At 41.2% G+C, this 19,278-nt stretch overlaps 2 protein-coding genes across 3 annotated transcripts; one reads left to right on the top strand and one right to left on the bottom strand.

Moving 5' to 3' along the window:
- The first annotated feature begins 814 nt into the window (after positions 1-814).
- MAPDA (N6-Methyl-AMP deaminase) lies at positions 815-8,961 on the top strand. 2 transcript variants are annotated; one of them, XM_068204116.1, is made up of 10 exons: positions 815-964; positions 2,400-2,530; positions 3,047-3,107; positions 3,469-3,556; positions 4,139-4,220; positions 4,932-5,058; positions 5,726-5,806; positions 6,435-6,573; positions 7,044-7,144; positions 8,037-8,961. In XM_068204116.1, the coding sequence occupies exons 1-10, from the start codon at positions 905-907 to the stop codon at positions 8,226-8,228; spliced, it is 1,062 nt and encodes a 353-aa protein (XP_068060217.1). In that variant the 5' UTR covers positions 815-904; the 3' UTR covers positions 8,229-8,961. The 2 variants fall into 2 exon arrangements, with proteins under 2 accessions (XP_068060217.1, XP_068060218.1); XM_068204117.1 differs by lacking the exon at positions 815-964 and adding an exon at positions 1,002-2,309 and having other exon boundaries at positions 2,341-2,530.
- Positions 8,962-9,811: 850 nt separating this feature from the next.
- LARP6 (La ribonucleoprotein 6, translational regulator) lies at positions 9,812-17,255 on the bottom strand. The gene is made up of 3 exons (XM_068204111.1): positions 16,973-17,255; positions 12,878-13,070; positions 9,812-11,805 (listed from the first exon to the last, which is right to left on the bottom strand). The coding sequence occupies exons 1-3, from the start codon at positions 17,170-17,172 to the stop codon at positions 10,738-10,740; spliced, it is 1,461 nt and encodes a 486-aa protein (XP_068060212.1). The 5' UTR covers positions 17,173-17,255; the 3' UTR covers positions 9,812-10,737.
- Positions 17,256-19,278: the final 2,023 nt, after the last annotated feature.

The following is a 19,278-nucleotide window of genomic DNA, read 5'->3' as shown; positions in this document are numbered from 1 at the left end:
ACTTCATATTTCTGTGCTTTAATTTAACTCTAAAGCTAACTTCCCTAAATATGTTAGGTTTTTTGTTTTTGGTTTTTTTTTTTAATTTGTGGGAGGATAATTTATTTGCCTGAGTTATGTGGGTAGTATATAAATCACCATGTTTTATGATGTTAATTACATTATCTTGGTTTGGGACATAGCAAGAGCTAATATCTGCTTAGGGACTCGACTTTAAATTATGGGGGAATTTAGAATTAGACAGCAGTATCACTAAAGGCTAAATATTAAATATATGAAATAGATTTTTTTTATTGTTCTGGAATAACTTTGTTTTGTTTGGATTTGAATTTAAATTATGGGGGAATTTAGAATTAGACTGCAGTATCACTAAAGGCTAAATATTAAATAATTGAAATAGATTTTTTTTTATTGTTCTTGAATAACTTTGTTTTGTTTGGATTTGACCACCACATCTGTGAAAGTTACAGTTCCTATTCTTGTGCTAGCAAGCTTGCCAAATTACTTTAAGAAAGGGTTGGCAATATAATCGATGAGTGTATCCATTAGGACTTAGTGACGCGATAATGTAGCGGACTAGTGCCATTACAGGACAACTTTGTGTAGTCGGGTTGGATGCCCGCCGTGCGTGCCCGCCCCCCGCCCGGGGCCGGAGCGGCCGCTGCTGTAGCACCGCGGTGCCGTCGGGCTGGAAATGCTGTCGCTTCAATAAACTGTCCCTTGAAGCTTTCCTGGCGTTAATACCGGCAGTGTTTGTCGCGGTCTCGGCTCGGTCTCGCTGCCGCGGGGCGGGCGGAGCGGCGGCCGCGGCCCCGCGCTGTGCGGTGCCGGGGGCGGGCCCCGGGCCGGGGCGGTGCCGCCGCCGAGCCCCGGCTCGTCCCGCCCCGCCGGCACAGGAGCCACCATGGCTGCAGAGCGGGACCGCGAGCGGGAGCTGCGCTTCTACCGACGGCTGCCCAAAGCGGTGAGCGGCGGGGGGCGGCGGGCCCGGACCCTCCTCCGGCGGCACCGGGCTCGGGCTCGGGCTGCAGACGGAGAGACGGACAGAGCGACAGACGCTGCTGCTGTCTCGGCGTTCTTCCCGAACGCGCGGTTTCTAAGGGCCTTATCCCACCGCAAAATGCAGTCGGGTGTTTGCCTGACCGGTTTGTTTACAGACCTTACTAATCTAATTGCAATTAAATCAGTTGAGCGCGATCTTCATTTTCTCTTTTTGTCCTATTTCCCCTCAGTCTAGCCAAGAACTCTGGCTCAGATAAGGCTTTTTCTCCGTGTCCCGAGGGTGTGCCTTACTTCTTGCATATCAGTGCAAGCCTTCACAGGGGTGTGTGTGGATTTATCGGGGCTCGTGTGCCGCGCTCACCAAACCCCGAGAGCACGTAGTCCAGCACAGAGCCCTGTGCAGGCAGTGCACGGGGGCACCAGCAAACCCACTTCAGGCCGCACCATCCTTGCATTCCAGCGCTCCTTTTCTCTAAGTTGCTTTTCAGGGTGTATGTTTCATGTCTGTCAGAATTCTGTGAGGTAATTGTAATCTTGTGAAAAATATAACACAGTTGTAGCACTGTGTATCTGACTCAGTCACCAGAATCTGTAAGCAGCCACAGCTTCTGGTGAGTTACAATTTCGACATCTTTTCCAATGTAAAGCTTGAAGAGAAGTATTTACTGATTTTTTTTTCCTGTTGAGAATGGATGTGTACAGGCAGACGAGAGGTAGGTAACAAAGTAGATGCTTTGTAGATACATTTTGAATGAGTTGGGAGGGTGCTGGAGACCTATTCCTTAAGTCGGGAGCCAGGAGATAAGAAGGAGCAAAGGTGAAGTGAGAAGTGGAGCTGAGGATCATAGGTTTGGAGCCCAAAGTCAGGATGTCAATAGAAAATCAGGCAAAAAGAGGCCTCAGGCAAAGGAGTGCAGTTACTGCAGTTGCCGTTCATGGCAGAATCTTGCTGCATTTCTGACGTGAGTTTAAGCTTCAGAGTATGAGCAAAAGCAAGGGGAGTGGGTAGACACCTGTTGCTATATTTGAATGATGGACATGTACATTTAACTTGCAGTGGATGGGGAGAGTTCTTGAATCCTTAGTGTACTTTTTTGTAATACTGAGGCAGCTATTGGCTTCCTCCTCACCTTGGATCACACCACCCCAAGAACTGTCTGGAGAGCTCTTTGCTGAGCCAGCTGTGCTCCCATGCCAACAGCAGCCACAAAAGAAATAGGGCAGTTCTCAGCTGAACCAGTGCTTGCAAAAACCTGAGGAAGGAATTGTTAGCCAAAATTTAGATAACTGTTATTTTCAAACTCGGAGTGAAGCACTGATGTAGGATATGAGAAGTAGTACAAACAAGGTGCAGAAGCCACCCTTTTCGTAAGTCCACAGGATTTTTATTTCTGTAGGAACTCCATGCTCATTTGAATGGCTGTATCAGTACTGCTACTATGAAGAAACTCATGGCCCAGAAGCCAAACCTTCAGATCCAGAATGGAATGACTGTGATTGACAAAGGGAAGAAAAGAACCTTAGATGAGTGAGTATATGCATGTGTGTGATGAACATTTACCAAAGATTTTTCAATAAAGTTGAAAACAGAAATGTATGGCCTTACTCACTAACTGCAGAAAATATGGTTTTAAGTTTTACAGCATAATCTCATAGATTTTTTTATATTTGTAGCTACAGATAATAATAATTTCTTCAATGCTTGCAAACTAAAAAGAAAACTCATATTGATTAATTCCTTCTTTAAAAGATTGAAATTTTTTACTTAGATCATCTGCTTTTCAGAGAAAATTGACTCACATAGTTTCCTTTTTTGGAAACTTTGTGTTTTCCTTTTCCTTTAAAAAGCTTTGTGGTAGTAACAACTTTCGTTGAGAATGCTTTGTTAGTATCTAAAATCTAAAATTGTTGAGATGTTTCTTTGTATTTCAAGCTACAGTCTGGTTAGTTGACTCCAGTGGGTAGGTGTTTTTAAAATGTAGATTTTTTTTTCCTAAATACTCATTCAGTGTCTTTCCAATTAATTTTTTACATTTTGTTTTAGATGTTTTCAGATGTTTCAGATGATCTATCAGGTTACCACGAGGACTGAAGATATTTTACTGGTAAATTAATTAAAAGTTCACTTAAAACAAGCAAGCAGTACACACAGTCACAACCAGATGGATTAAGAGCATTGGATTCCATGTAACAATATCAACAATGGTCCTTTTCAGTTGAAGGTCAGAATAATTACTGTAAAGCACTTGAACTGTCTTCACTTTCCCTGAAAAAATCAAATATGCCTTCTGTGTGGTAGAATTTCCACAGACATGGGGACTACTAAAAACATACTGGGCCTGAAAACACTGCAAGTGTTTCACAACAAAAAAAAAAAAAACAAACTGGGTCTTTTAGTTGTAAAGGAAAATATAACTAGTTATAAGTATCACTTTTATGATGTTGAATACACTTTTACTTAACCAGATAACTAAAGATGTCATTAAAGAATTTGCTGATGATGGTGTTAAGTATCTGGAATTGAGAAGCACTCCAAGAGAAGAAAAATCCACAGGTACAGTCTGTTCTGGTAGTTAATTTGTGATCTTCTTGCACTATAAAACTTAGTTGAAGACTATGTTAATAATAAGTAAAGTCAAATTTAGTTGACTCAATAAAAATATACTTCAAATATGAAAGCTAAAATTTAACCGGGTAGAAGCATGTCACTTTCCTATTAGATTTTTGAGGAACAAAATGGGTTGGTCATAACGACCATGAGATTGGGTTATTCACTTGAGTATGGCATCTGAGTCTGCTAATGTTTTTAATAGCTGATATATTTTACTTTTGTTATTATGTTTTTTTCTTCTAGGTATGGTTTAGTAGAAACACATAATAGAAGTCCTATTGCAATTCTCTGGTTCACACAAAGTCATTTTAATTTTTCCACATGCTTAGGAGGAGGTTTAGTTCAAATATGTGCTTCACAGTAAAGCTGTATTTACAGATAGAATTAGAATTACATGGGTTAGAAGACTCTATTGTCTAAAATCAAAGGTGCAACATGAAACTTAGGAGACTAGACAGCAGGGTCTGCAATATAATAAAAATAGTTTAAAATATATTTGTTCCAAACGTGTGCATATGTTTGCAGGTATGACCAAAAGGATGTATGTTGAAACCGTACTTGAGGGTATAAAGCAGTGTCAAGAAGAAGGTTTGGATATAGATGTAAGGTAAGTAATGCATGTGGAACACCTCTGTTTCAAGGTTTTGTGCAGTCTGATGCTTGGTCATGCTTGCAGAGAGATTTACAAGCCAGCAGTATAGGAAAGAAAATTGTTTTTAAACCAGATTGCATGGAGTGGAAACAGGTAATTCATATGGAAACCTGACTTTTTATCTTCTTTTTTACTGCTAAAGAAGAAAACTGAGTAAAACCTCTCATCTTTAAGACTGTCCATTCTTTGCAACATTTTCAGGAAAAGAGGTGTTTTTCATGGAGTTGGCTCCTTTTTCACAGCTTAGCTTTGTTGCAAAGATTTTGTTTGATTAGCTGTACAAGCAGCCTACTGTGAAGAAGAACTAGTCCTGACCAGCAGAAGTTTCAGAAGGTGTCAGTGGCTGTTTGGAGACAGTTTGCTCTCCTGTCTTTTATAGCCTCTGTAGCAACCCTTACTAGATTTATATGTGAAAGCTGAAGAATTTTAATCCTTCATGGGTGTTATTGCATGTCATGGGCCAACTTATTTATCTGTTTGGGACCCTCTGCACTTTGGTACCTTCATTCCTAGAACAGTTTCCTATACAAATACTCTTTATACTCAGCCATGAAGGATATGAATTGCCATTTTTTGTTTGTATCAGATCTGTTGAGCTCCTGATATTACAGCTTGTAATAATTTAATAATAATTTAATTTAATAATTTAATACCTTTCTGTCCCAGGCTGTTAATAGCAATAAACAGAAGAGATGGCCCAGCAGTTGCTAAACAAACTGTTAAACTTGCTGAAGAGTTCCTGCTTTCCAGTGATGGGGTTGTAGTAGGACTTGACCTCAGTGGTGATCCTACTGTAAGTTTTTGGTTTATTTTAGTCTATTCTTGAAGATAAATATATAATGTTGTGTAACTGCAGGTGGTTCTAACCATAGGTTTTTCTCACAAGTTTTTGTCCAATTTTTGTGCCTATCTGGAATGGATTGATGCTGGGTTAATCCCTGTTGCTGTAAGGGGCAGGTACTCTAACAAAGAACCCTTAGATTAGTATGTGACTGAGAAAAGCACCATTGAAATACAGTGTTAAATGGGAAGTGTGTGTACCTGAGTTGTCCCACTCAGATTAACTGGGTGGAGGCAAGTTGTCAATAATTTACATTTTGTTTAGCTGCACCAAATGCTCATTTTGTATTAAGAAAGCAAAAATGTTTGAGGACAGCTGTCAAGCTGAAGTGAAATAGCTCTAGGTGGTAGCTGTGTAAAAGGTATCAAAATCAAGACAATTGGCTTATGAATCTTAGGCATCATCTGACCTTCTGGTGTTTGATCCATTGGTCTAAACTGTATGGCAGAGGCTTATTTGACTTGCTGCATTCCAAACTGAAGTAATGGGAAAAGTGGAATAATTTAAATGTAAATGTACTTGAATGTAGTGTTTGGATACTGCTAGACTTCTTAATTATGGTAATGACAGGGATTTTGTCAAATAAGCTGTAGAAAAATTATGTGTTCCTGTTTTCCAGGCAGGACATGGTCAAGATTTTATGGAACCACTCTCTGAAGCAAAAAAAGCAGGTCTAAAGCTGGCACTGCACCTTTGTGAGGTAATTTTTTTTTATTTATTTTGTTGCTTCTCTGTAATTGTCATTTTGTGAAATCTTGATGAAATTAAAATTACCTTCTGTGCATTTTGGACTTCTCAGGCCAAAGTATTAATGGTTTGGGGCATTTGAGAAGAGAGAAGAAAACAAGGAGAAATAGTCAACCTTTTGTTCGAAATCTGAACAGCCAGGTTATTGCTTCCTGTACCGTATCTATTGTGGGTTTAGGTGTGAAATTGAAATTAGGAGCTTTCTAAGAGACCCACTGCTTTCTTACTGGTATTATATCAGAAATCATGTGTAGTGAAATCCACACAGTTTCATGAGCAGTGAGCTCTGTTAATTCCACTGGGATCAGTAGAAAGAGTTGCTTGTCTGTTCAAATGGTGGCTGGAATTGGCTCTGAGAATATAGTTACTGAATATAGTTATAATAAATATTGAAGACAGTTATTTTTTCAGGAAATTAAGCAGGACATATGATGTCATCAGCATATTTATACTTGTTTCTATTTCACTAAAACTTTCTTTTGGATAAGAGATGCCATTAAAGTAGAAGTGAAAGTCCATTGTAGTTATATAACATGCTGTTTTATGCTGCCTTGACAGAATGTGAAATATATCCTCTCTAGATTCCAAATCAAGAAGAGGAGACCAAGATTCTCCTGGGCCTGCCTCCTGACAGAATTGGACATGGAACATTTCTCAACTCCACAGCAGCAGGTTCTGAAGAGATAGTGTCATTGGTTCAGCAGCATCATATACCTATTGGTAAGGAAAAAAATATTTGCCATGACTTGATCTCTGGCTATCAGAACAGGATATGTACTGCTGATCTAGTGACACCAGTTTGTCTCTGACCAGAGGTGACTTGGAAAAATACGGCAATGAGACTTGCCCACGAAGGTACACTCATGATGCTTGTGGGGCTTTTGGCACCTTTATAGCAGCAGACAACAGCTGATGTTTCAGATGGAAGCAAAACCAAATCCCAAATCATGATTTGTCATTACTGTACAAGACCGTGTGGTGGTTCTGTACCTGGTTTGCAAGTTCCCTAAATTTTATACCCCAAAAAAATCAATTAGCAAACTTTTCTCAAAAGAAATTACAAAAGAAGCATAGAAAATCAAGTAAATAACAGTAGCTGCTTTTAATTTTTATTCAGGACCTTTCTAAGTCAATTAATGTGTCTCTTATTTTAATATATGTCCTCATTTCTTTTTCTGTTTTTCCCTTAGAATTTTGCATGACGTCAAACATAAAATCTCAGACAGTGCCTTCCTGTGACAAACACCATTTTGGATACTGGTACAGCATGGGTCATCCTGCAGTGCTTTGTGTAAGTTTTTTGATTTTTAAGCATATATTTAAGCAAAGGGCTAAACTTGTGAAGTTGGAGAAGTCTTTCTCCGTTTATGGATCAGAACTGACTTACAATTTCTGACCTTGTAGCGAATCATTTGCTCTTAGGAAATCATAATGTTCTGTTTGAGAAATGCTTTTAATTCAAATGGGAATTGCTAGTATTTATCTTGGTTCTGTTGTAAAGCCAGGACTTCTTTCTGTGGGATAAAATGATCAGCTATACAAGCAGTGAACTTCATAGCTCTTTGCACAATGACAGATTTAAAACCCATGGCTCCAGTGCTTGCATATGTACCTCTGCTTACCTGGTGTTCATTGTGCTGGGTGAGAGCTCCTGCTCTTGATAGTTCTCTTGATAACTCATTAAGGTCTTTAAGCACTGCAGGTGCCAAGTACTTGTGCTGCCACTGGCAGGGTTTTAGTATTATCCTGTTAGTTTAACCCCCATAACCCATAGCATTGTCCAAGTGTGTATATATATATATATATATATATATATATATATATAATAGCACTGCTTATCTGGGGAAAGGGAAAAGAGGAATAAGGAGACCTGCACATACTGACATACCTTGAATATATGCAGCATTTGATAGCCATCTTTTGAGCAATTTTAGTAGGAAATCCTATTTTCTTGATAAATCATGCCATCATTTTAAGTGTTCTTATATGTTTGAATAATTTATTCATTTTTAGTGAAAATAGGGCAAATAAAGAATTAAATAACCATGCACAGATGAAAGAACATTGGAATAAAATGTGAGACTGCAAGATAAAACTGGTTTGTATGTTTAGAAAAAAAACCTTTTTGATAGAGAGGAACTAATTTAAACTTTTTCATTTCTTTCCTTTCAATTTAACTCTAGACTGATGATAAAGGCGTCTTTGCAACTGATCTATCACAAGAATATGAGCTGGTTGCAAAAACATTTAATCTGACTCGATCACAGATGTGGGATCTTTCCTATGAATCAATCAACTATATTTTTGCTTCAAATGCAGTAAAATCCAAGCTAAGGGAACAATGGTGTAAGCTGAAGCCAGCTCTGTTTGATTAATCAAACTGTTGTCCTAAATAGCTCGGGTGAATTAGCTGAGTTAATAAGCTTTTTTAACTGAAGTCCCCAGCTTTTTTCAGACCTCAGGGTTTTAAACCCAGCCATAAACTGCCTGTGTGAAATGAAGGCAACTGGAATGCATCCCTTTTAACGAGACAGAAGTAAATGTTCTTTTGGTAGGTGAGAATGGGTCTCAGCCAGTGACTAGAATGCCAGATGTGTTGTCACCTTGTTTCTCTTGAGTTGATATGACATTTTAAAAAATACTTAGTTGAAATATGTTATAATATAAACATTTTAGAGGTGGAAAAAAATAAAGCAGAGCTATTGGTGTTTAAAACATCTCTGTTGGCAGCATTTGGCCAAGCAGTTTGAATGTGCGGTGTGTATTTTTGGGGTTTGCATTGTTTTTAGGTTTAAAGTTCTTGATTGAATGTAAAGACAGAAACAAACTCAGGGAGAACTAAATATTTATACCAAGGATTTAATATTGTATCTGGTTTTATTGCTGTATGTGTATGACTAAAGCTGCTGTGGATTGAGTAGCATGTGGGGGTCTCAGCTGGTGCCCTGGGCACTGGTGGTGTGTAGGCACTTAAGAAACTTGAATGCCTTCAATAACTGAGCTACTTGGCAGAGTGGTCTCATTCTTAAAATGCTTTTTAGAATTGCTGTTTGTTGTGTTAAAAAAACAATAAAAACACCCTCAAGCTCCATGTTTTTGAAACCACCACTTCAAGGCGTGCATGTGTGTGTTTGAGCTCTCCAGAAGAGAAGCAGGATTCTCTGGGGTGAGTCCCTGGAGCACCGTGCTGCCTGCCAGCCTCTCCCCTGCTGCTCTGGCAGGCCCTGGCTCTCCCTGTCCTGGGCAGCCCCAGGGTTCTCTCTGCCCTCTCCAAGCACCTGCCTGTGTGCTCTGGTGCTGAAAGCTCACAGAGTCTGTGAATGTGCACACGCTGCAGTTTGTGTAACGGGAGTCGGGAGGTCACCTGGAGGATTCCATTCGTGTGCAGTGAAAGAACCAGGAATGTACGTGGGTGGCTAAAGAGCAACACACAGAGCTGGGATTTCTGTATATAGGAGTCTAACTGTGAGTTACACAGCAGAAATGTTACACTGAGGAAGTTGGACAGGATGTGGACTTCTGGAATGAAGAATCACCATCTGATGAGACCTTTGTCGTGCACAGTTCCCAAGATCACCATTGCAACTTGAAACCCTCTTACTGGGCTAGTTTTCCAGAGTTTACTTTTGTAAGTAGAACTGCAGTTTCCTTCTTTGACTTCATGTAACATTATAGTTAATTTTAATTTAAGCACTTCTTACTGAGCCTGCTTGTCAAATTCTGAGTTAGCAGTGACATAACTACTGTTTAGTTAATAATACTGTATAAAAATGACTGTGACACACAGAGTAAAGCATCATCACAGAATTAACCACCAGTAATGGGGCAGAGAAGATTTTTTCCCTGAATGCAATAGAAATTTTGAGTAACTGCTACTAGAATTTCATGTGGTATATGATGAGGTTTAAGTTATCTATTCATGTGCAGCTCAACTTATTTTTCAAGTGAACAAAATAGATCTAGCGTTAATATTTTTATTTCCATCTGATTATACAAGAGAACACTTACAGAGCAGTCTCCAGTGCTCAGAGTCTTTACTCATGAAAAAGCACACTGGTTGAAGACAAGCAGTTTTGAACAGTACTGCTTTGGTGATGTATGTGAGAACAACTGTTCACTGTGGCATTGGTTTCTCAGTTCCTTCTGAGGCAAACACAGGCAATCTTCAAAACCTCAGCTCCCTATGATGAGACTGGTAACATTCCATAGCTTTTCATAATGCAACCACTAAAGCGTAAGTACACACTGCTCCTCAGGATCCTAGCTTGGCAAATAATGTACTTTCAGCAATGATTTATATGGCTGCTTGAATATTTAGGTGTTTCAAAATAATACATTAAAAAGAATGGATGCAGATAGAGGCCCTGCATTAGCTAAGTGATTCAGCTGATTAAAAGGCTAGCATGTCCCTCCTGTGAGGCCTAGAGAGTGGGCACTGATTAGATTGGAGTGGAGAGGGCTCTGGGGGAGGATCTCATCAAGGTTTTTAAATATCTGATGAGAAGAAGTAAAGAAGATGGAGCCAGGCACTTCTCAGCAATACCCAGTAACAGGAGAAGGGGCACAGACTGGCTCTGTGTGGGTGGTTGTACACGGGAGCGCTCACCCAGACAGCCTGGGGAGACTGTCCTTGCAGGTACTCAAACCTATCAGTGACTTGTAGCTTCAGCAAAGGAGGTGGACTGGGCAATCTCCAGAGATGCCTTCCAGCCTCATCTGTTCCATGAAGAAAATATACAAATATACAAATGATAAAGTCTCTATATAAATACAAAAGCTTTTAAAATTAAATACTGACTTAACTGAGTCACTCAAGTGACAATTTTTCACCAGGCTTGGTCACCAGCAGTTGGCTGATTTGTGAAACTGTTTTTAAAGAATAGTCTATTCACCCTTCATAGCCCTCCTTCTTTCACAGCCATTGTGGAATCCTTTGGTGCCATCAGGACCTTTAGGCAGCCGCAGCACCCCTACAGGGAGACCGTCTGCATTTTGTATTTTCCGCACCAACATGGGGCTGCTGACAGGACTCTTCTCTTGTGTCAGAGTTTGGGCTTTTCTTCTCTGCACCCAGGGGCTCCCAGAAGGAGTGATGCTGCTATCTGAGGAATAATCAGTGTATTTCCTTGGAATTTCAGGGCTAGTGCTTGGGTTAAGCTTGCTGTCTTCAGCCAGCGGAGACTTTTTGGTTACTTTTCTTAATGAAGATGGACTGTTCCAAGGACTTGATCTGGGTGACATATTAGGACTCAGGTGGTTGTTTGGGTGGATGACAGGGCTCAGATTACTTGTATTTGTTGTGGTACGTTTGCGTCCTGACAGCGGTGACGTAGGATTGCTCTCTGGGTCAGAAGAGCTGTTTGCTGAAGATTCATCACCAGCAAACTGAAGTTCCTCAACTCTCTTGTTAAGGGATCGAGTCTTCTTAAGGCTCTTGTTGGTATCTTCGTCATGGTTCTTGTCTTTGGGAACCTTTTTCTTTGGTGGTTTCATGCCTATTTGAACAACTTTCATGCCAGTGTCTTTGTTTTCAGCACACATAAAATCATGAGCACGTATGGCTGCTTCTACTTCTTCAAATTCTATAATTGCACATTCCTGGGTTCCCAGCTGGGTGTACCGATTGCTGACCCTCCTGATATCAGGGGGGAGATCCCTGCCAGGCTTGAGAATACGAACTGATGAAATTACACCAAAAGTTACAAAGGCTTTGAGGAGATGCTCCATTTTCCTTTCTTGCATGCATCCATTTTCTTCTTTGTTAAGGGCGTGCAGCTCAGAAGTCATGTGGATATCATACACCAGTAGCATCCTGGAAGGGATATTTTCACTTGGAAACAATGGAACTGGAGTATTTCTTCGAACCTTTTTGTTATCATCATTGAGCTCCAGAGTGTTGGAGTACTTCAGTGCATAGGCTGTGGTTCTCCAGTCACGGGTAAGGTGTTTCACCTTTGGGACAGACACAGGTTAAGCACTACAACTGAGCAAACCCAATCAAACTAGTCCCTGAATTTTAAGGCAGATGCAGGCTTCAGTCTACAAGCAGAACCCTGGATTTGTTTCATGTAGCAGACTTGGTGAGAAGATAAGCAGTTTTCATGCTATAATGGGCATCAGTGAGGTCCTGTAAAGCTCATGACCTGTTGAATCAAATTAAAACAGGAACTGGCACTAAAGCTCAAACTGGAAATCGTCATCTGAAAGCCTGCTCAAGTAGTGCTTGGTTATTCCATGTCTAGGCCTGAACCATGATCAAAATGCATGTTCTGTGGATGTTACATTTGCCAAATAAGAAATTTTGTTAAGTTTAGGTCTTCATTGTATTGAACTGATCTTTCCTCCCTCAAAAATCTCAGTCTAAAAAAACACCACAAAGTTTTCCATTTTCATTACATGTTTATAAAGAGTTTATCTGTTACCAATATAATCTGTTTTAAGTGGTCTGACAAAATTGAGAGTGTCTTAACTTCTAGACTGAATAACTCTGCAAAATAATGAGATTTAAAAGCTTGACAAAGTGTTTCTAGTATAATTCTAGAAATCAGTTATGTACAGATTTATATAGTTCTTTCTAATGAAAGGAGAAAAAAAAAGAAAAAATAATAAAACTCACTTCAAGTCTAAGGGACATCGATTACCAGATATTTTATCCTACTCTTCATTTTTGGTTCTCTGTCCAAAAATCAGATTCACTGTCCCTTCTCAGAGACAGGAACGTAACTGTACCAGGACTACCCAGCTGTTCATGAGTAGTTGCTGTGGAAATTAATGTCCTCCTGTCTCCAAGAATGATAATTTAAAAGCATACAGGCTTTTAAGCCAATTATTTTCCTAGCCAATCATCAACGAGTCCAGCAGTGAAAGTTCTGGATGAGTACAAACCTAACCATCATAGCAAAACCAGGCAATAAAGAGAAAGACTATAAAGTTGCCTATATAGAATGTTACTTTAATCTCTTCTACTGTTTTTAGATTCATCAGGCTTGCAAGAGATCCTTCAAGTCTTAAAAAGTTAGCTTACCTTCTTAAATGAAGTGAGAAGTTTAACACTGACATAGCCCATCTTATTTCTTCTCACATGCTTCAGAAGGAAGGCATCTTTCTCAAGGTTCTCATCTGAGAAGTAATATTCAATCTGTGCTATTATCTTCTGAATCAGGTCATTTTCTGGTGGTTTCCAGTTCTGGTCAGAGTCATCATCATTTTCCCCACCACTGGAAAACACATAAATCATTTCATCAACAGATCTTCATCTTCTCTTAGTGGATTCAAATAGCCTTTCAAAATGAAAGGACATAACCATTACGCTGGTTCCAACTGACTTTAGATGTGGGCACTGGACAGGTATCACCCACCCAGCTGAGCCAGCAGGCTAGCTCAGAGGATGAAGCTTTTCAGTCAGCATAAGGAGTCAAGTTCCTGAGCTCATTCCAAAAGCTGATCTTAGTGCAGAACAATGGGGAATCTACACTAATGGCTTGAAAGCACTGACAACTCAAATCCTGCACCGAAACATGAAATGAAGGTGCCCTGGCACTTGGTACTATACAAAGTTCCTCCAGTTACAGTGTTACACTTTTCATTATGAAGCTGTTAAACATAGGCCTGACCTTTATGTGCTTCACGAGTAGTGTCACATGCCAGAGAATGAATATTCCAACTAGATGCAGTCATGATTTCTTGAGCCTCTTCACTGCATGGATGCAGGAGCTGATATCCAGGGAGTAGGAAGGACTGACAGGACTGTTGCACATTTTATAGGTCACTTCCAGAGTGACCAGCAGTTTAGCACAGAGGCTAAACCTGCCAGCTCATGTAACTCAGGAACAGGTTTATATGCACACATGCAGGTTCCTCATGAGGAATAACCTCATGAGGTCATTCTCATTTCTTCTCTTTACCTCCCATCATATTGTATGGGTACCTGAGCACTGTTGGGCATTCTATTCCTCAAAAAATACTGCAGCCATGGATTCAAGATAAATGTCTTGCCATGTGCAGTTACAGCAACATGTTTGTTGCTGAAATAGAAATTTCCATTTACAGGTGACTATAATGGACAAGTCTATCTTAAGTCGGAGTCATTTTTTAAGCTGTTAGTGGTCTATTTTTGTTGTGGGATCATCATGAAAGTTTCTGTTAAAAAAATAAAATCATTCACTAAGTACCCCATAAATAATGTATTTGTTTGGTCTCCCAGGTACATTAGTAATGAAAAGAAGGAGCCATGCATTTCCCCAAAATTGTCTTAAGTGGTTTTTGCAGGCTTTGAAATCCGTAGGAAAAGGAGCAGGCATCACAATGGAGTGCTGTGAGGCCAATCTGGCAGGGGGGATGCAGCCTGCTGGATCCCCTGCTCTGGGCAGTTCCGTCCAGGGGTGACAGAGGCAGTGACCACAGTGCTGCTGTCTGAAGAGAGTGGGTAGGTCCGTGGGCTCTGCACAGGAACTCTGCCTGCTGCTGGGACAAGTTACAGCAGTTCTCTGGCACCTGGCTTTTTAAAGCTTACTGTACATGTAGTTGTTATGGTTCTTCTGATGATAGGGCAACACATCAGATATATATGGATACTCACTTGCACAATCCTAGAAGTCTCCCTGTTAAAAATCTCCCTAGCCTTTAATAGGGTAAAGTTCAAAGGAATGACAAGAATGAGAGACCAAGACAAAGAATTTATGTTATTTGGTAAAGCCAGAAGTAGAGGATAATAGATGAAGTTACGATTAGGATGGTAAGAAATATCTAAGGCCCAGCTGTGGGTGCTGGTTTCAGAAGGAAGCAAAAACCAATGGTGTTTATTTTTCATTCATGATAATCCCTTCCCACTACTCCATTTACTAGTAATTCAGAATTAGTCTGGGTACAAGAAGCTTGGAACATTTCCGCCTTTTTGCAAATCCACACTCTGCTAGGAAAAGCTTGCCTTTAGTTCAGGATCTGGCTTACATTTGTTTTAGGGATTTATTACCATAGATATTTGCAGGTGTTTGTTTAGAGACAAAAAGGGGTATTGTGCTTTGGAAAACAACAAAAATGAATTGCATGTTTGCAGAGACCTACAGCGTTGACACACTGAAACAGGGTGAAACATTTCACCTCTCAAATATTGGTCACAGTTTGACCTATACACTATTTCTATGTTTGGCAGACATGTCAGTTTTTACAAAATCTTATGGGCTCTTACAATAGCCCTCACTAAATGCTGTATGGAAATTGCACCTACAATCAATGCAGAAATTTGTAACTAGCTCCATGTTAATTTGTGATAATGATCAACTGGTAGCACCTCTAGGGTATCAACTGTTTTACAAAAGCGGTTGATAAATAATTTCAGTCAACACTGACAAAGAACCAAACCCTAGTAGTTATTCACAACTTTATTTCTTTATTCAGAGCTTTGTGATGATATGCTTGTGAAATAGAATGAAAAACAATCTTTTAACATGGTGACTCATCTGGTCATTAGTCACACAAGAAACTAAACATATCTACAGAGAGAGCAGATTTGGAATTTTAAATATCTCACAAATAATATAATGAATTGTTTGGATAGCAGCTAACCTTCTGAAAATTTTTAGCTGAGTCTCCAAGTGAGTGAAGTATTATATTAATAAGCACTATGTGGCAATCTAATTTATAAGTTCCAAGAGTACAGTCACTCAAGGGCAGTCCACGTTTGTGAACAAAAACACACATACAGTACTGTGTGCCTACTGATGGCAAGCTGTCTGCAAGCTTCAGCTGGAGAGTGAGATGGCTCATTCCCAGCAGTTTTAGATCATCCCTAATAATCTTCCAAATGTTTGTAAACAATTTCCTATCAGATGCTGCATTCCCAAAAAGGAAGTCCTTAGGTAAGGTTCTATGCAAATGGCAGAAACCTGTGTAAACTCCAGTCACCTACTTTTGATGCGGAGTCTTTAGGGTTCTCTCCATAGCAATACCTCTGGCCTTTCCTAGATCAGGAAGAGCCCATTTACAAAAAGACGACCTCCACGAGAACTGAATATACATCAACACTGTCAGCAAACATTTCTGAAGATTAGAGCTACTGCAGAAAATTAAATAAGTGACATTTAAGAGTATTTAAGAGCTATTGTCTTTCAAAGCTTGAAAAAATTACCTTTTTTTTTTTTTTTTTTCTAGTCTAGGCCAGGGCTAGAAGCTCTTCACAAGTAATACTATCATAGATAAAAAATGTAAATAATATCCTGATTTCAAGAAATCAGTAAATGGAATGCAATACTGTAGGCTGCTGTACATATTTATAAAAATACAACTGTCACATGATTGTGGAATAACTAAGCTGACTCAGTTTAAAACCTTAACTGCACTGTGCCTAGCTCTGTTCAACTTTTGTTTCTGTAGTCCATAGTTGACAATTTTGGCAGCTACAGAAAATTTCTCACTCCCCTACAGCCCCTCTGTAATTTAAAATAATACATTGCAGTTCACTCTGAGTCAATGCTAGGTATGAAGTTAGAAAATCAATTAGAAACAATAAATGTTCAAACAGAATACTGGATTTTTTGCTACTATACCTTAATCTTTATCTGACAATTTATTACTTCATCTGCAGCTTTAGTACAGACCACAGGATGAACTACAACTAGTAGAGCTTTGTGTCTTTGCAGTTTGCTGGCACAAAAATCCTGGATGTTCGTTTTACAAGTAAGAGATTATAGTAAGCATCAAAACCATTTCAGGCCACCAGGCCAAAACGGGCAAAAAGAGGAAAAAACCCAAAACATCACACCCCAAAACAAAACTCCAAAACACAGCTACAGCTACCCCCCAAAATCTGTCTGTAAAACGCAGTGAATTGGAAATGTCGGGGGCGTCACAGCCCGGCGCTTCTCGCTGTGAGGGAGCCCCGGCCCCGGGCCCGGCAGTCCCGTCGGGGGCGGGTGGGACGCAGCCCGGGCGGAGCCATCGGCGCGGCGGGCAGCTCCTTCCCGGCCGCCGGGTGTCCGTGCTGGAGGGTGTCCAGCGTCTCCCACCCGCCCCTCGGCGTTGCATCAGCCGGGCCCGCTCCGTTCCGGGGGTGTCCGCGGCAGCCCCGCTGCTCGCCCCGCACAGCCCCGCCCGCCGCCGGAGCCCCTGCCGGGGGGCTCACCTGGAACGCCCGCACCGCCCCGAGTCCTCCTCGCTGCAGCTGGGGCACTGCGCTCCGCCGCACCCCTCCTCCTCCTCGTCCTCCTCGTCCTCCTCGGCGGCCGCCTGGACGGCCACTCGGATCTGCACGGGGCCGCTCCCCGCCGGCAGCTCCGGCCCGGCGGGCGCGGCCCCGGGCTCGTCCGGCGGCGGCTGAGCCATGGAGCTCCTCGGCCGGGCTCAGCCCGCCGCGGCACCCGCGATGCCCCGGGTTGCGACAGCCGCCAGGCCGCCTCCCCTCCTGGCCCCCCCAGTCCCCTCCCGCTGGGGCGGCGCTCCCAGCTCCACTCCCCCGGCGCGCCCGCACGGCAGCGGGAGGGTCCGACCCTCCTCCAGCCATGCCGCCCCCGGGCCCGCCGGGCAGCTGAGGAGTCCTTCTCCTTGACGGCTGAACACGGACTGCTTTTGTTTCATCAGAAAACAGCAGGCTCCTCAGCGGAAAGCAGCGCCTCAGCTTCTCTTCTCCTGGCGCAGCCTTGGGCTGCGTCGCCGCTCCCTGACCAGAGCGTTGCGTTTTGTGAAAGTGAGAAACTGGGGTAAGTGTGGTTTAAATGCCGAGGGTGAGATTTGGAAATAAGACACACCAGTGAACAAGGACATGACTGGATACGTGATGGTTTTGCAGAGGAGTCTCCTCTATAGTTCTGCATGGCACTTACACAGAATAAAAACATTCCCCCTTAAGAACTAATTAAAATAGAGGCCCTTTTCCTGAAACACTTAGGCAGTAATTTTTTTGAAGTTAAGACTATTGCACTATAATTCAGACTATTGCACTATGTTTCAGCTACTAAAGTGAAATTAACATTCATGTGCTAAATATTAGAATCAAAAGCTTTTCAATTTACCATGTAAATACTTATTCTTCACTGAAGGAAGATTTTTTTTCAATACTGTCTGTACCCAAACTGCTAAATTATCTTTAAGTCACAGCTTCATTTGTGGCATTTTTGTTTACGTCTGCATTGCTTCAATATTTTCTTCTTAAAAATTTGGATGGACAAAGAGTGAGACTGCACTCAGGGCCAGTTCTTCTCATTACTGTGGCAAACAGTCCTCATGAGTCAGGTTTGCTGGCATGAACACATTCTGAGACTGCCCTGCCTCAGGCGTTGGCTGATTTTTAAATGTGCCTTAAGCAATGAAGTATTTTGTTTATGAAATATGCTTACAAGCATCACTAACCAAATCTCTAGTTCTCTGCTGATGGAACATTCTGTATTATGTCTTGGGTAATGCATCACTTTGCTGTTTTTTTCAGTGGACGCAGAAATACAAACACGAATTACACATTCTAGGCAAGAATATGGACAGGGGCTGTTGGTCAGATTTTGTATGAGTTCATGGAAGTTGTTTGCCTCCCTGAGCACAAACAAGGTCAGGAGTAAGAACAAAGAACTATTTTATGCTACCCAAATAGCTAACCCAAATGATGTTTGAGAGAGACCGGTCAGTTTATCTGATATATCTTTCTGTCAAGGTTAAGGGAACTTGATTTTATAGCAAAGGACACTAGATGTGTTTATTTGTTCTACCAGTGGTTGCAGCACAGAACTGGCTTTTGGCCAGATGAAGACTGATGTAATTTCAAACACTGTGTTGATTAGATTTCCATTGAAATTACCAGACTGATGTTTTTTGGGTTTGTTTTGTTTTCCTTTTAATATAACAGTGCTCTATAATGCTTAACTTCCAGTAGAGATAAAGCAGTATTTGTAAACATAACAGAACTTAAAATGAAATGTATTAATGTAAAGAAGTCCCTTAGAGGGAAACCCATGGCTCACTGGTATCCAGTAAACATCATAAACCCATGAACCCCAACTGCACATCCAAAATCTGCACAGATTTCTTATGGTGCATTTTCCAGCAGATGGAAACTAAAATGACAATACAAGAAGCTAAACCTGGAATATTTGTTTGTGAGGCCAGGCATTTGAATAGGTTGCCCAGGGAGGTGTTTAAGTGTCCGGGTCTGCACTGGATCATGTGGCGTGTGGTTTAGGGGTTACAGGTGCAGTGCTGGGTTGACATTTGGACTTGATGATTTTACAGGTCTCTTCCAGCCTTGATGATTCCATTATTCTGACTGGGAAAGACACCATGATGCAATTCACAGCCCTTCCATGCACTGACAGCCACACCGTTGCTTCTCTTACCACTGATTTCTTGAGGAGTGTATTTAAAAGTATCCACTACGCATCAGCGGAGCCCCTGGGCTCCAGGAACTGCTGCGGGATCAGCACCTGGAGCTCGCACAGGTTGATT

This window comes from Anomalospiza imberbis, chromosome 13, assembly GCF_031753505.1.
Source record: "Anomalospiza imberbis isolate Cuckoo-Finch-1a 21T00152 chromosome 13, ASM3175350v1, whole genome shotgun sequence".
NCBI classification, from domain to species: domain Eukaryota; kingdom Metazoa; phylum Chordata; class Aves; order Passeriformes; family Viduidae; genus Anomalospiza; species Anomalospiza imberbis.
Note: the sequence above shows the minus strand (reverse complement) of the source record. Positions and strands in the feature narration are given on the sequence as shown.